The following is a 17,779-nucleotide window of genomic DNA, read 5'->3' as shown; positions in this document are numbered from 1 at the left end:
AAAGTGTTTACACATTAAAGCCAGACACTTGTAAGAAATGAAAGGTCACTAGTATGAGAAGAGAGAGAGGAATGCTCCACTTGGCTGAGCTAAGAATGATGTGATTGACACAGTACCCAGTCAATAACTGAAAATGGCTGGTCTAGAAAGGATAAAGGTTGAAGGGGATGTGCCCAAAGCCCACTCAGTATATTGTACGTATTAGGTCAAATAATAAATGGTCAGGCAGATAGGTCTCTACGAGTTAAATGGATTATCTTTGGGTACAAAGCCAACAGTGTGGTTAATTTTATTTTCTGAAGAAAATGTAAACTACACAAAGGGATATATTATGTAATTACACAGTCCCTGTCTGTACTACCCCAGCGGTTGCTATTTACTTTTCAAAATCTTGAATCCAGCCGAGAGTTACTGATGGTGAAATAGCATCATTCAGCCAACTTGGTCGTAGTGTTTAAACATCTGTGCATCCTGTGGTCAAATGCAGAAGCACGCCAGCTTCGATCGACCGGCCACGCCCTCGCCACCGTCCCCCGCATCCGAAGAGCCACCACAGGGGGAAGGTCCTTCTCCTACCTGGCCGCCAAGACTTGGAACTCCCTCCCGACCCACCTCCGCCTGACCCAGGACCACCTTGCCTTCAGGAAGCAGCTCAAGACCTGGCTGTTCGAGCAGTAGCGGACCCCCCCTCCCCTAGCGCCTTGAGACCCTCCGGGTGAGTATTGCGCTATATAAATGCTTTGATTGATTGATTGAAGAGTATTACTCAACACGGGGTTGTACTAGCAGTTTGTGGTAGTTAGAGCTCTACAGCATCAGATACTTACTTCTAATGCATACTTCACCTAGCAACACATCATGGTTACAGAGTACGAATGTATCGGTTGTATAGCTCACACTGAAAACGTAATCGCTACTAGGCACTGTCAAAAGGAGTCGAGGTTGAGACCAGAATAAAGATTTTTTTAAGTCAAGAGGTTCATCTATCGGCAGAGTGGGGTCAAGATTGTAAGCCAGGGTGAGGGTTGGTCTTACAGCAACAAGCAATCTGCATACATTATGCATTGCGGTGAATAGCAAAGTGCAGCCAGCATACAGGGCAGCGTAGAGAAAATAGCAGCACAAGTACAGGGCTGCATAGATCAAAGAGCAGCTGGCATTCAGCATACTGGGCCCCGTAGAGCACACAGCAGCTTGCTTACAAGGTCATGTACAGAAAAGAGCAGCTCAAATACAAGGCCATGTACAGGAGGCAGCAGTACACATACATAAATAATACTGGACAGCAAACACCATAATGGGTGTGTTTATCAAAAATCTGCTTCAGAAAGAACAGCCTGCCTTGTGGTCATTTCGAAACTCTACTTTGTTGAAAGAGCAGAAGTTCTGCTTAGTGGTAAGGGTCAGTTTAACTATTGGAGTACTTGAACATTATGCCTGTGTAGAGAGGAAACCAAGGGCCTCTCTCCAGAGTTTCAGACCCAGGGCTAATCTGCTAGCCATCCTTTGGGTAGCCTCAATTGATGGTATATGGTACACGAGGATGTGCCTGAAAAGGCCGGGAGATGGCCCATTGTAGGTGCCAGAGCCATCAATAGCTTTGATGACCAAGAGTTGCTGATTTACAGAGATGAATGGGACAATAGCATTCTCACCTATGTTCTTGCTGTTTGAGCAATGGCACCAATGCAAACGCATGTGTGCTGGCGGATCCCAAGAAGCACGTGCTGGGCTACAAGCAGGCCTTTCTCTAGGTCGCATTTCATGCTCTGAATAATAGCACTTAACGCGTTTCTACTGGAAAGTTCCAGTGCATCATGACAAGGCTGTCTTAGTACACACGAGGCAGTAATTGCATTTCTCAGCAAGGCTGTGTGCGCTCATCCGACACTAGTAGCAGCACTTAAATAGTGTTGACCTATGTGATTGGGCAGCGACTGCATTTCTCAACATTACATTAAATGGAACAGTACCAGCACTGTATTTTATGTTCAAAGTTTTATATTGACACAAACAGAGCCTGAAGGCGTTTAGTTGGCCTAACAACATGTACTGGTATTTAAAATACAATAATTAACATTGGCTTGGGAGTGACACAGAATCATTGGGACATGCCTTATACGAGTTGTTAAGATGAACTTCTCAGCAGGGCTGCTGTATTTGAATAGGACAGTGCATACATCTCAGCAGGGCTGCTGTATTTGAATAGGACAGGGCCTGCACTTCTCAGCAGGGCTGCTGTACTTTGAATAGGACAGTGCCTTCATTTTTCAACAAGACATAGGATGGTCCAGTACCTGCACTTCTAGGCAGGGCTGCTGTACTTTGACTGGGACAGTGCCTGCACTTCTCAGCAGGGCTGCATGCACTTGTACACACATAAGGCAGAACCTGCACAGTTGGACAGTGTTGCTAAACTACAAGCACTGCTTTCACGGGAGCTGCTACTGTACTGTACAGTCAGATAGCATACCTGAACTTAAAATAATAATGGTGTATTTAACAGTAAAACTAGATTTTTGGATTATGCTTGCCACTTGCTCTCCTCATGCTGCAAACTATTTTCACTCACTTTATGTAACATAATCGGAGGAAACCTGTATGACTGCCTTTACTGAAGAGTAAAAGATAATAGTGCTAAGCCCAATTTCAGTGCAGCAAACACTGAATTTTGGAGTTGTGGCGACTGTCCACTGCCACTGCCACTGTAAACTCTGTTTATGCAACCATGAAATCAGCCAGTGGGTTGAAAGACACCCAAACGCACAATGCATGAGAAAGGAAGGTAAATGGAACTAAGCTTTTTACTACAGAGCCTTCGATAAAGCCTACTGTAAGAATCAATTCTCTGAAGTGTCGGGATCTGCAAAAAACATAGCTGGTACCAGCAACTGTAGTATTGTGTTCCAACTCTTGCTCTGATTTGGGAATGAGATTAGCTTCATCATGCATGAACACAGAATCTCAGCCCGAGTATGAGACCCTAACCTTCCAAGGAACCCTCCTCTGGCAGTGTGGGTCTAACCAAGAGCTTCTACTTTTTCACATTTAATAATTCAGAAGAAGACTTTCAAATATTCCACTGCCAATGACGACCACCGCCCTCTGCAGATCTGGATACAGCAAGGGTTCTAAGGATTACAGCCGTTTCTCTATATTATAGGATCTGTTGCCAGGCATGTGACATCTGGCCAAAACCTTTTGGTAAAAAAGCAGCATTACATTTTAAGTTTTTATTTGACTGAAGTGGTGCTCCAGGAGAACAAGGCTAGTACGCCCTCTATTTACTACCAGTAATGAACCATTTTGTAGGACATAGACTATCTACATGAAATGGTCGAAGTGCATTGCCATGGTCTTAGTGGCCTCCTTGAAGTGCTGATCAATCGAGAAATAAATAATGTGTTGGACCACTAGTGATACTATATGGATCAGTATAGAAAGAAGTACATAGAATTGTGTAGTTCGAAATAGCGGACAGATGCATCCCAAGTCCTAAATGACCTAGCACACGGCAGTCAAACATTACAGCGACGAAAGAACCCTGAACAAAAGGTCACAACCGATTTTTACAGCAGCCTATGTAACCTATACCATACAAACGAAAGACTTGTGTAACATTCTTAACCCCCACCGGCCTTCTACTTCTCAGGATGGTAGTTCCAAGGAACGCCCTTATTAGTTTGTAGTGTCATTCGTCATCTATATCAGACAAGGTGGCTGCATGGTTAGTAGTGACATAGCTAGAAATGTAACAATATATCCACCATTAAGTGGCCAGTTTCTGAAAACTGTAATAAAGAGCAGTTTAGCTTACATTGATATAGCCCAACCCTAAAACAAATCAAAACTAGTCCCATCAAAATAAGACATGTCAGCGTCTGCCCTACCGCATAATGAACTCAAAATGTCTCCATTTCATCACAAGATGGGAATGCCCTTTACAATGTCAAATTGGTTCTTACCATACTCAAGGAAAATGTGGGTCTCTCCCTATCGCATGACAAGAAATCAAGAGGAATGAGCTACAGCCTACTGTATGACAGTTTGAGCTTGCCCCTGTGACCTCAAAAGTCACAGAATCTTCTGATAGGTTGTGGCAGCCCCAATTGCTTAATGTGGGTTGCAAATTATTTGTGAACCTGCTGTATGAAAGTTGTGGTTTACCATAAACTATGGCAGGTTGAGACAGCATCTATTGCTTGGCACCTTTGAGTAATCCCAGTTCAGAGCAAGTTTGAACTGTCCCTATGAATTGTAAGTTGGTTATGGCCCTACTGTTTGACAACTTGGGATTGTCCATGTGTACAGCAACACGCGACTGGCCCTTCTATGTGGCAAGGGAACCATTTCCCATCACAAACATAGGTCAAGCACTTTTGCATGAAAAGTCGGGCTGCTCCAACTGTGTCAGCTTCTACAAATCAGGGGCAATCCAAGCAGTGACGATGACATTTCATGTTCAGTCTAATAACAAGCACTGTCCAATATCATGTGTTAACACTGTAATAAGGGAGGGTTATGTTAGAGCCGGGACCAAAACATTCAGCTTAGAGGCCCGAGTAGTCCACCTTCCAGCCTACAACTGTATTGCTCAGTCCACTCTGGATGACTTTCTGTTCGTTCATGTGGAGCAGATTGCTGCCAATCCCGAGTCCATTTTGGAGAGAACTAAACAAAAATCATTTAGCCTTTTGTTTATGCACAGAAATCACTTGTTTCCACAACATTTTTGGCAGCTTTGTAAAACCTTTAGACATTAAAGAATATTTTGCTATGATATTGTTCTGAAGAAGCTGTTCTGCTGAAGCTGTGGTTTTGTTTCTCTGTTGGTTTCTGTACTTGGTTTGTATTTTTACTTTGTATTATTATCTCCTGGCAAGAGTAGGAAAAAACGGATCCTTGAGTTGGTGGTTAAACGGTGGCGCCCAACATGGTTTCTGTTTCAGTTATGATTTCGTTCTGGTTGGAATCCAGTCCAAAGAATTTGACCTTGAGTCCATCAACAGGATGGACCACGGGCACCGGCATAACACGTGGAAAGGTCCGTGTAGCCAGCTCAAATCGGCTGGTGCTGGCCAGTTCAATGGCTAAGGCCTTAAGGAAAAGCTTGGCTAGGTTTTTTCCAAGACAGGACCGTATGCCACCACCAAACGGAAGGTAGTGGAACCTGCCGTCCTTGTCTTCAGTGCGGTCTATGCCAAATCGGTCGGGGTCAAAAACGTCCACATCCTTGAAAACCGGAGCAGTGTCATGGGTGTCGCGTATACTGTATAGTACACTCCATCCCTTGGGGATCTGGAACCCCTGCAAAGAAAAACAAGAAATTTTTAGTCCGTGCGTGCGACACAATGATTTTGAAACCCATACTTTGATTGCCATTGCCTACTACAGGTAGCTCACGCTTGCTTACTTTCTTCTGGGCATCTTCTGGACATCCTAGTGAAGTATAAACTCAATCTAGCACAACCTGTAAACTCAGATTTAATGGATTTACATGTTTCCACCCCTCCCCTCCCCCCCCCAACAACTACTAGATATATTAGTAACAAGAAATTGAAGTGCTGGACTTGAAAAAGAGTACGTTTGAAAACAGAATATTTTTTTTTTTTGCCATGGTCATTTCCTTTCTGGTCGCTCTAACTGAATATCGTTTCAACATCAGAGTTGCTCCCCTTCGGTATTAGCCAAAAACCTGGATCCTTTCCAAAGCTTAGTGATAGTGCGACCTTAATGCAGTCTTTTTGATACCATATCCCTGACCATCAAAGCGACAAGAAAAACTTTTACAGCTGTATGTTCCCTTTATAAAAGATGTAAATAAAACAAATACATGTGTGCCCTTGATAATAATAACGGAATGCCAGAAATATATGACACTCAGGCCGAATTGGAAAGCAGCCACAGCATTAGGTTTTGAGAAAGATGCAAGTAAGAAAGAAGAGAGGAGAGAATGAATGGATGGATGAAGGTCTAGATGGTTGGTATAACAGAGATAGCAATTTTGACACTATAAGTAGAGTTAGCTCACAACTTCACAGAGAGAAAGAGGGCACTTTTTTTTTTATCTCTAATCACTTTGGTCCAGATCGATTAATCTTCAAACAACTTCCAAAACAGTATATATGCATCTTAAATTGATTGAGGAACATTTATGGCAGATTCTTCACATATATTGTGATCCAAAAAGTTGAATACTCCATCCAAACTCCCATAGTCATGTTTGCTCTGGCACGTGGCAAACATCTCTGGCTGGGTTTACACTGAAATTTCACCAGAAAACAGAAGTTAATCCACCTTAATTGCCGGGGTTGATTTAATTTAAATATGCAAAACTTTTTTTGAAAAAATGAGAGGCAAAATGTAAGTTTGTTTTAGGGCTGTCTCATCAATTGATTTTATCAACTAGTAATGACATTTCATTGTAAAATTTCATTATGAGCGACTGAGATTCTTTTCTCCAATTGGACATGTTATGGTTGTTGAACCATTCTGTGAAAACGGACATACGTTTTAGTAATAGTACATGTGTTTGCAGCTTCTGTGCTGTCACATGGCTAGTTGCATCTTCTGTGATGTCATAGACTTCTGTGATGTCATAGACAATGCCATTGCTGAAGTCATACATGATGACATCAACAATAAAATTGATAATTGATTATATTAATTACGATACCATGTTTCAGATGAGGAGTAGCACATAAGGAGGGAAATTACTAATGGTTACGTACCTATCCATAACTGGGGAAGCCATTGCTTTGCAGGTTTTAAATTCAAAACAATAACCTCCCTTTAAATGAAGTTTTATAAGGCGTTTTCGTTGTGTAGTCTAGTTACTGAGCTTTGATAGACGGAAAGATAGCTAGTTAACAGGCCCTCATTAAGAGCAACTGCAAGGAGGCTGACTCACGAGTGAGTCTCCGTTTTCACTGCTGCCAGCAATCAACATACGACAGGGATAAAAAATCAGAAGCTGCACAAAACCGCTGCATTCTGCCAAGCCTCAGACCACCCTCTCATCCAAACTCGACTGCCGACACTGAGGTGCATGGAGCCAAACCTCGGCTCTTCCAGCTCCCCCGCCAAGATGGCAGCCTTGACGGCCTGGCTGGATCTCTGTCGCTGGAATGGGCTTTGGATCTCACTTCTGGAGTTGGATAAGCTTGAGGAGGCATGTGGGAATACAAAAGAAGATTTCTCGCCAATATACAAGCAGCCAAGTATGCTTGCTTCAGCCACATCATTAGGTTTTGGGAACTCCACGCAGAGATGTCAATTAGCCAAAGTTATTTTAGCTTGGCTCTTGATGGGCCACCATTTGACTTCTGGACCTTATTCTACAGAAGATTGTCTTCCAAAGAATGTTTTGTGGTGCATCCAAATTTATAATAAAAATACTCAGACAGAACATTGACTCCTAAAGAAAGAAAGGGGGATAAGAAAGGCCGAGTGAGTGTGATATTAAGAGCGGATGGCTGGGAAGCAGGAATTGAAAAGGCAGCATTGTCATTAATGGCATTGACCTCAGGACTTTAGGACCTAACTTATGTACCGAGAAGCAGCATGTACTCTGTGCTTAATTTGAGCTGGTGGCTGCGGGAGGGGTTCATCGGCTCTCATTTTGGGGACAGGCACCTTTTTTAATTTAACAATTTCTTTGATCCAGGGCAAGTGAGAGAAAAAAACAAAGAGAAAAGAGGATTGGAAAGATAGAAACACTGTTTCTATGAGAGAAAGCAGGGATGAAAAAGAAACTGCAAAAGTAAGTTAAAGGGGCAGGGAGTTTCTGGTGGCAGATGAAAGAGGCATGAGATGGAATCAAGACTACGCAGTCTTATTACTCGCCATGCAGACCAATGGTGATGCTGGCCGCAGGCTTCTGTGAAAAACTGAGGGCCCGCGCTAATTTTTTTACAAATTAAGCACTGTATGGATTGAAGGCCAGAAGGAGTCACAGCGATTTAGCGCTCTTAACTGCAGCGATTTAGCACTCTTAACTGATGTCCCTTCACATATTTTGTTCTCCGCATCTGCTAAGATTTCCAGCGATTCTTTCTTATTCTTCTTAGTATTCATAGAATATTTCTATTTTTGCATCCAGTTCTTGTTTCAGATATTTTTCACTTGGAAATCATTAGCAGATGCGTCAAGCTAGGTCAAACGTCCTCTATTTCTATACTGCTTGGAACCATCCCATTCGCTGGCTCCAAGCGCTGATGCAGGAGTGACTGCCAAAGCTCTATCTAGGTTATTTCAGAGGCCTGCAGACATGGGATTCCAAGACCTTTCCTGGAGAAAGTTTGTCTTTCTCATCAAAAAGTTTTGTTAAGTTTCTGATTTTTGGCCATAACTTAGTTTGCTAAGAGTTTTTTACTTCCCGGCAGAAAGCTTTCCTCTGGATAATGAGATCATTTTCGTACTAGACCCCTGCCATGCCAAACACCATCCATGGAGTGTGGTTCATGCTATGTGCATATTGGGATCAAAACTCCATGCTGCAAAAGGTGTAGAGCAGTGTGTAGCTTCTCTGCGCACAGCGGCTTTGAGGAGGAGAACCACTGTTTTCTGTAAAGTGTACTCTCTGCAGAGCCAAAGGCATTTTTACAGCTACATAAAGACACCTACACAGCATACACAAAAGGAAAAGTCATGTTTTTCAGCTGGATGTCCCTAAGTGATAAACTTAGCCAAGTGCTTGCCTTTGTGGAACTTTTCCTCACACTCCATAAAAGTCTACAGCAAAGCTGGGCCCTTTGCCTTCGTTTTATTCTCGTTGACAAGCCACTGTCCTCGATTCCATGATGGCAGAAGCTCCGACGGCCTGACTTCTAGTCATGTCTTACTCATTTCATACCAGTGGTATCAATAATTCTGTCAAAGGCAGCTGACACTTGAATGATCCGGTGTGCTACGAAAAATCATGTATGTAACAAGTCAAGGCCATCACCAAGTTGTTCAAAAAGGATCTTGTTAGTTGGAAACATGAGGGTCTTATATCTAAAGAGTACCTCTTTTTACATAATGAATGCGAAGTCTTGTCAATATTGTATTTTATTCCAAAAATACACAAAAGCATGTCCCCAGTTCTGGGCCGACCAATCATATCAGTGAGGAAGGGCCTATTTGATAAAGTTTCACGTTATGTGGATATTTTCCTTCAAGAGTTTGTTGTATGACTACCTTCTTAAATTCGAGACACCAGCGATTTTTTTTAGGAAGCATCTGGACTTACATTCTGATGACTTTGGACATTGCCTCCCTCTGCATGAGTATCGATCACATTGATGGTTTGAGGGCGGTTGAATATTCGTGCCGATCGGCCGGAGGGGAAGACGGGGGGTGGAGTGGCTTTGATCTTCGGCACTGGACTTCATTTTCAGGTTCTTCCTTTCTCTCCATTACCTACAGCCGACTGCCTAGTTGTATGTTCTGCTTCCTTTCAGGTCCCGGTTACATACGTCTTAGTTTACCGTCCCCCCAACCCAATCCAGGGTTCATTCCTGCCCTTCAGGACTTATTGGCCACCCTAGTAGTCAATAACACAGCTGTTTTAGTTCTAGGGGACTTCAACTTCTGGCCTGGTGACCTGGCGGAAGATGCCCCGTCAAGAGATTTCTCTCAGCTCCTTCTTAGCCTTAATTTTGTTTCCCACGTCCACTCCCCTACCCACTCCCGTGGGTACACTCTGGACCAAATCTGGACGTTAAACGTCCCTATTACCACGCCTATTGCTAATCCTTGTGTGTGGTCTGACCACTTCTTGATTTCTTTTTACCTAGACCGTACCTTGGTAAAGACACCCTTCCCCCCCGAGAAATTCCTGGGCTAGGAACTGGAGCAAGGTAGACATTTCCGCCCTTTGCGCGACGTTGTCATCTTCCTGCCCTGACCTAATGGGCGCCCCTTCATTGTCCCAAGTTGCCACGCTCAATGGTTGGCTCTCGAGAGCTTGCGATCAAGTACTCATCTGAGACGTGTCACTGTTAGGCGCGCTCACGAGGCAAATAAGTGGTTTTCCCCCTTCTTAAGACGAAAAAGCTGGAGGTGCGCCAAGCGGAGCGCGCCTGGAGGCTTGATTACTGCCCCTCTTGCAAAGCCCGCTACAAAACTGTATGTAAGGAATATAAAAACGCCATCTTACAGGCCAAGACTGACTACTTCTCAGAGAAAATCCTGGCCGCTGAGAGCCAGCCTAGGGAAATCTTCACCACAGTGGCGAGCTGGCCTCCTCTGACAGGACATCTCCTAAAATTCCTCCTTCCCAGTTGTTGTGCGATTCGCTCAATAACTATTTCACAGACAAGGTCGCTCTGATTAAATCCAACATACCTCCCCCTCCCCCCTCTTTCTCTGATCCCCAGCCCCCGCTTAATAGGTCGGCCATTAACATCATACCCCCTCTAACCAAGGAGTCTCTCCTTCCCCTCCTGGCCCGCGTTAAATCAGGATCCCCAGCCGACGTCTGCCCGGCCTATGTCCTGCGAAAATTTTTTCTCTGATTCTTATTTGCCACCTCTGACTTTCCTGAACGAGTCCCTATGTCAAGGCACAGTGCCTGCTCTCCACAAGGCAGCCGCCATTATCCCTATTCTGAAAAAACCAGGGGCTGATCCTTCTTCCCCTGCTAACTACCGTCCAATCTCGCTCCTCCCTTTTTTGGGTGATGTCCTTGAGACTCATGTCGCCCAGACACTGAGCTCCTTCGTGGAGGACAGCGGCTATCTCGCTTCCTGCCAGTCCCCGACACTCGACCGAGAAGGTGGTCATTTCGGTCATGGACCAGCTTAGGGAAGGACTAGACACCAACACTCCCCAGGCCCTCGTCCTCCTCGACCTATCCGCCGCCTTTCGACACGGTTGATCACTCCATCTTACTATCTCGTGTCAGGGCGGCGGGTATGGGGGGCTCGACTTTGGCCTGGATTAGGTCTTTCCTTAATGGCCGCACTCAGGCTATCCATCTAGCCGATTTTTCAGCTCCCCCGCGAGAAGTTCAGTGTGGTGTTCCTCAAGGGTCCTCCCTTTCTCCCTTACTATTTAATTTGTACATCCTCCCTCTTGTGTTTGCTCTGCAACAGATGGAGGTCACGGTGTACAACTATGCCGATGACCTCCAGCTGATCTTTAACCTTTCCCCTTCCCAATCCGGTGTTCATTCTTTTCAGTCGGTCATGCTGTTTATCCGGGATTGGATGAATCACAACCATCCGAAACTCAACCCGGATAAAACTGAGTTAGTTTTGACCGGCGGTAGTGGCAGTCCCTGGTCCCCCATCTTTTGGCCCCCGTCTCTAGGTTTCCCCCCTTCACCCTCCCCCTCTGTCAAAACCCTTGGCATCACCATCAATCATGAACTCACTCTTCACTCCCAGATTAGTTCTGTCGTGTCTTCCTGTTTTTTTATGCTCCGAACTATTCGGAAAATCTCCCGCTTTTTTCTGTCCCTGCCCTTAAACTGATTCTAATGGCGATAGTTCTCTCCCGGCTAGACTATGGGAACATCGTGTATAACGGTGTTCCCGCCTATGCCCTCCAGCGCCTTCAGTCAGTCCAGAACCAGGCGGCCCGGTTGATTTGCCCAAATTCCACCACTCCTCACCCTTACTGAAGTCCCTTCACTGGCTGCCGATCAAGGAGCGGGCTTTATTTGAATTAGGTTGCACCACCTTTCAAGCCCGAGCGGCAACGGCGCCTGCCTATATTTCCTCGGCAATTCAAGCTTACCATCCCACTAGGGAGCTGCGTTCCTCCTCTATGTGCCTTCTGACAGTTCCCCGATTCAAGAAGAGTCGGATGGGGGCCTGAAATTCTCTGTCCTGGCCCCTTCCTTCTGGAATTCCCTCCCGCTGGCCTTACGCTCAGCTGCCTCCTACATGGAGTTCCGAAAAGCACTTAAAACCTATCTCTTCTTGAAAGCTTTCCCAGCCTAAAATCTTCCTGCTCTCCTGTTCCTGTTTTTAGTGATCACCAGCGCCATGAAGCCGCATGGCATACGTGCGCTTTATAAATTCCTTTAAATTAAATTAAATTAAATTGAATATTATGTGAACAATAGACCATTTGAATTATTCAACCATAACAGACTGCTGTTAAATATGATCAATTGGTGCCTTCACAACAATTTTTTTTGGGGGGGGAATGAGATATTCCAGCAACTTAGGGGTGTCGCCATGGGGCCGTTCGTCTCCCCCAGTTATGCATGTTTACATGTTGGTTGGTGGGAGGAGCGAGTCCTCATGGAAGAGCACTGCTGCTTCGACTGGGACAGACATGTGGTTAATTGGTGGTGCTATATAGACAATGTGTTTGTTATTTGGAGGGGCACACAAGTCATAGCAGAAGCCTTTGTCAAAAGAATTAATGTTAACACTTTGAACCTTGAGTTTACCGCACATATTGACAAACACGCTACAGATTTCGTAGATGTGCATGTCTATGTTGAAAATGGCAAATTGGAATCTTAGTCATTTCCCTAACATACAGCAGGGAATTCTATATTGCATGCTGCGAGCTTCCACCCAAAGCATCTTATTAACAGTATCCCATATGGGGATTTTTTAAGAATTCACAGGATGTGTAGCTCAGACAAAGATCTTGTTCACTATCAGCAAGAGGTCAAAACTAGGTTCATACAGTGAGGAGTAGCGTGCTACTCACCAAAAAAGCACTTCAACACCCCATCAGGGGTAACAAGCGCTATATAAATGCAAACCTTTTTCACTCTTCTATCCCTATGCTATCCTTCTCAATCCAAATAACTAATATCCACTACTCAAATTACTTTCATATTTTTCTATACTAATTCACCATTAATCCTTTATAGGTTGCGGAGTAGCATGCTACTCGCCAAAAAAGTGCTTCAACGCGCCATCTGGGGTTACAAGCGCTATATAAATGCAAACCTTCTTCCATCTTCAATCCCTCCGCTATCCTTCTTAATCCAAATAACTGACTAACCTATCCACCACTCAAACGGCTTTCATATTTCCCTATACTAATTCAATACTAATCCTTTATGAGTTCCGGGGTAGCATGCTATTCGCCAAAAAAGCGCTTTGACGCCTCGTCAGGGGTAGTAAGCGCTATATAAATGCAATTACAATGCAATACAATAATTGCAAACAGATCACGTTCTTCATAGGACTCGGATCCCTTGAGTGAAAGCTGAAAGCATTGAGACTTGCCTCCAGTATTAAGCATAATACAAGTATTTTAACTTCTGCATATCTGGCAAGATGCATTACCAGCTCACATTTCTCGACGCAGGTGTGTTTGACATGGCTCTTGCACATGCCTGTGTTGCTTATCAATAGGCTGGCTCATTCCTGGCAGTTCCATGCAGGTTTAATCTTGGTCTATCCAGGACACATTTAGTTTGGTGAAAATGAACCAGCAATACAAGTCACAGTCCCAGAAATCCTCAAGATGTAAATAAAACAAATAAATAGAAGTATTTGAAAGAAAGCAGCTGCCTGCATTCCCTTCCTCCTTAATAAGTCCAGTGTGATCGAATTCACTTATTCCATTGGGTGTCGTTCCCTGCCAGGCTGATCTGTTCACAAAAAATACTTGTGATCAACAGTACTGTACTGAGGCGACAAGCCTTCTTGAGTCCATCACTCAGAATTAGATCAGAAAACAGTAGAGAATTGAGAATCTGAACTTGAGTTTTTTGTTTCTGCAGCAGAAGTAACCATTGGCGCATATTATTTACACAGTAGCACTTAACCTGCCAATCTCACCCTTTTCACTGTTTGCAACTTGTAGTCAAAGGAAACCAGTCTCAAAGTATGAAGAAGATGATGCCAGCACCTTAGTTGCAAATGCACAGGCATGTGGGACACCCCTGCGCCGCACGGCCACCAGCTGCTGCGTGTGCCCCTCAGCCTTGTGTCTGCCTCGCTGCCTGCCTCGCTGCCGGCCGACTCCGTTGTCGTTTGTTTTGTTTTGTTTTTGCCCGTCATTTGTGCTTGCTAATTTGTCTCCTTGCTTCCCTGCCCGTGTTAGCGTTTTTTTCCTCTGTTTTCTGTATTTCTGCACTTTTCTCAGCTTGTCCTTCCTGTTTGCCCGCCTACCCTCGCCGCCCTCCGTCTTCCCTCCCCGCTTCCCGCCACCACCGCAGGCCCCGCCCCTTTTTTCATTCTGCTACTTCGCCTTTATATGGCAACCGTGCGAACGCGCAGCGGTCACGCGCAGCGGGCGCGCCGATTGTGCGCCGAAGGCGCGCCAAAGGTAAGCCCGTCTGCGCCCGTCCGCGACCGGATCGCGACCAGCGCCAGGACCCCTGGCCCCCGAAGACCCCGACCGACCCGCCTGACGTACTCCGCCGCCACCCTCATCGCTCTCAACTCCGGCCGACTCCCAGAATGCCTTCAAGCAACCCCACGACGCACCCACGGACCTTTCAGCTGCCACGCCTGCAAGTTCACCTGCATCCGGACCTGCCCCGCACCAGCACCCGCCAAGTCGAACACCAGCAGCACCCACCTCAAGTGCATCCTGCTCAACACCCGCTCCGTCCATAGACACGCCATCGAACTCTGGAACTTCCTAGACGCCACAGCCCCTGACGTCGCCTTCCTCACGGAGACCTGGATGAACGCCTCCTCAGCGCCCGACATCGCCATCGCTATCCCAGAGGGCTACAAGATCGTCCGGAGGGACCGCAACGCAAACCAGATGGGAGGAGGCATCGCCATCATCCACAAGAACACCATCCGTCTCACGACCAGCACCGACAACACCCTGACCACCGCCGAACACCTGCACTTCCAGATCCACACCAACCCGAACACCACCCTCAGAGGCACCCTGATCTACCGACCCCCTGGACCACGCACACAATTCAGCGAGGACATCGCCGACTTCGTCAGCCCGCTTGCCCTCCCCTCCTCTGACTACATCCTCCTGGGGGACCTCAACTTCCACCTGGAGAACAACAACGACCGCAACACCACCACCCTACTGGACAACCTCGCCAACCTGGGACTCAAGCAACTGGTGTCCACCCCCACCCACCTCGCCGGACACACACTCGACGCAGTCTTCTCATCCAGCACAGACATCGACTTCAGCCACGCCACAGAGCTTCAATGGACGGACCACAGCTGCGTCCACTTCACCTTCAAGAGAACGACGACCCACCACCACCAGCAACAGGCCGCCCGCAGAAGCTGGAACAAGATCACAGCAGACCAGCTCGCCACCTCCCTGAGCCAGCACCCTCCTGCCAGCTCAGCGGACCCCAGCCAGGCCGCCGACAACCTCACGAAGTGGATCACCATCTGCGCGGACGAGCTCGCCCCGCTGAGGACCCCGCCCAGCAGACCCGGCAGCAAGAAAGCCCCTTGGTTCACCGACGAACTCAAGAGCTCCAAGAAGAACTGCCGAGCCCTCGAGAAAGTCTGGAGAAGGGAACCTACACCGGACAACAGGACCTCCTTCAAGCTTGCCACCCGGAAGCACCACCAGCTGATCCGCGCCGCCAAGAAAACAGCATTCAAGGAACGGCTGGACAACAACGCACACAACTGCAAGGAACTCTTCAACATCGTGAAAGAGCTCTCCAACCCCAGCGCAGGAAACAACGACATCACCCCATCGCAAGACCTCTGCAACTCCCTCGCTTCATACTTCCACAACAAGATCGCGGACATACACAACAGCTTCAACAACCATCCAACGCACACCATGACCGAACAACCACCCCCCACCACCACCCTCCACGCCTGGACCCCGATCAGCACTGAAGACACCATCCGCACGATGAACTCCATCCACTCCGGATCACCGACCGACCCCTGCCCTCACCACGTCTTCAACAAGGCCGACGCTGTCATCGCACCCCACCTGCGAGACATCATCAACACATCCTTCGACACCGCCACCTTCCCTGAGAGCTGGAAACACGCCGAACTCAGCGCTCTACTCAAGAAACCAACAGCGGACCCCACCGAACTCAAGAACTACCGCCCCATCTCGCTCCTCCCGTTTCCAGCCAAAGTCATCGAGAAGACCGTCAACAAGCAGATGGCCGCCTTCCTCGAGACGAACGGATCCCTCGACCCCTCACAGTCCGGCTTCCGAGCCAATCACAGCACCGAGACCGCCCTCATCGCCGCCACTAATGACATCCGAGCCCTGATGGACAATGGAGAAACAGCAGCCCTCATCCTCCTAGACCTCTCCGCGGCCTTCGACACGGTCTGCAACCGCACCCTAGTACAGCGCCTCAGCAACATCGGAATCCAGGACAAGGCGCTTGAATGGATCATCTCCTTCCTCGACGGAAGAACACAGAGAGTCCGCCTACCACCGTACAAGTCAGAGGCCTCCGAAGTCATCTGCGGCGTCCCTCAAGGATCATCTCTGAGCCCCACTCTCTTCAACGTCTACATGAGCCCCCTCGCGGCCATCGTACGCAAACACAACCTCAGCATAATCTCCTACGCCGACGACACCCAGCTGATCCTCTCCCTGACCAACGACCCCGCCTCCGCCAGAGCCAACCTGCACGAAGGAATGAGAGAGGTAGCCGAGTGGATGACGACCAGCCGCCTAAAACTGAACTCGGACAAGACGGAGGTCCTCATCCTGGGCTCTTCCCCCTCCGCCTGGGACGACTCCTGGTGGCCCCCCGCCCTGGGCACCGCACCCAAACCGACAGACCATGCACGCAACCTGGGCTTCATCCTGGACTCCTCCCTCTCCATGACCAGACAAGTCAACAACGTCTCCTCGGCGTGCTTCAACATCCTACGCATGCTACGGAAGATTTTCCGGTGGATCCCCACCGAGACCAGGAAGACCGTCACCCAGGCCCTCGTCACCAGCCGACTGGACTACGGCAACGCCCTCTACGCCGGTACCACCGCCAAGCTCCAGAAGAGACTCCAGCGGATCCAGAACGCCTCAGCCAGACTCATCCTCGACATCCCACGAACCAGCCACATCACCGGACATCTGAGAGACCTTCACTGGCTCCCCGTCAACAAAAGAATCACCTTCCGCCTCCTCACCCACGCACACAAAGCCCTACACGACCAAGGCCCGAGCTACCTCAACAGCCGGATCAACTTCTACGCACCCAAACGCCACCTCCGATCAGCCAACCACGCCCTCGCCGCCGTCCCCCGCATCCGAAGAGCGACTACAGGAGGAAGGTCCTTCTCCTACCTGGCCGCCAAGACCTGGAACTCCCGACCGACCGACCTGCGCCTGACCCAAGACCACCTCTCCTTCAGGAAGAAGCTGAAGACCTGGCTGTTCGAGCAGTAGCGGCACCCCCCCCCCCCGCGCCTTGAGACCCTACGGGTATGTAGCGCGCTCTACAAGTGTCACTGATTGATTGATTGATGTCTGTGTGTAGACCTTCTTCATGAAATCTCTGCAATTAATAACTTATCCACAAGGGACCCAACCCACTAAAGAGACAATACCTCCCTCCACCCTTGTTAGTCTTCCCTTTGAATAACAGTCTAGTTAAGAACTCCATTACTCTGTCGCTAGGTTCACCAGCTAATATCATCACAAAACACATAAATAGAAAATTAAAATACTGAAGAGATGCTTGACCCCTTCATTGGGTTAGGATTTCAATATAGAGTTAAGGGGTTCTGCTGGTAAAAATAATAACACACACAATACCCTATACTAAATAGTAAGCTGCAAGAATCACCGTTCCAGAATGTCCCTGTGTTGGGTGATGCATAAGTGGTTTTGGAGAGCCACTGTGATCAAAGATTCTAGAATGTCCACCAGTTTGGTACAGCAAGTGTGT

The 17,779-nt window shown here is 47.4% G+C and overlaps 1 protein-coding gene across 1 annotated transcript in view; it reads right to left on the bottom strand.

Moving 5' to 3' along the window:
* Nucleotides 1-713: 713 nt before the first annotated feature.
* CYP26B1 (cytochrome P450 family 26 subfamily B member 1) overlaps nucleotides 714-17,779 on the bottom strand; it is a 101,304-nt gene continuing 84,238 nt past the window's right edge. The window contains exon 6 of the mRNA XM_086960106.1: nucleotides 714-5,307. Within this exon, the coding sequence (XP_086816232.1) occupies nucleotides 4,915-5,307 (393 nt within the window). The 3' untranslated portion in view covers nucleotides 714-4,914. The remainder of the gene's footprint in view (nucleotides 5,308-17,779) is intronic.

This window comes from Lissotriton vulgaris, chromosome 3_1, assembly GCF_964263255.1.
Source record: "Lissotriton vulgaris chromosome 3_1, aLisVul1.2, whole genome shotgun sequence".
Taxonomy (NCBI): Eukaryota; Metazoa; Chordata; class Amphibia; order Caudata; family Salamandridae; genus Lissotriton; species Lissotriton vulgaris.
Note: the sequence above shows the minus strand (reverse complement) of the source record. Positions and strands in the feature narration are given on the sequence as shown.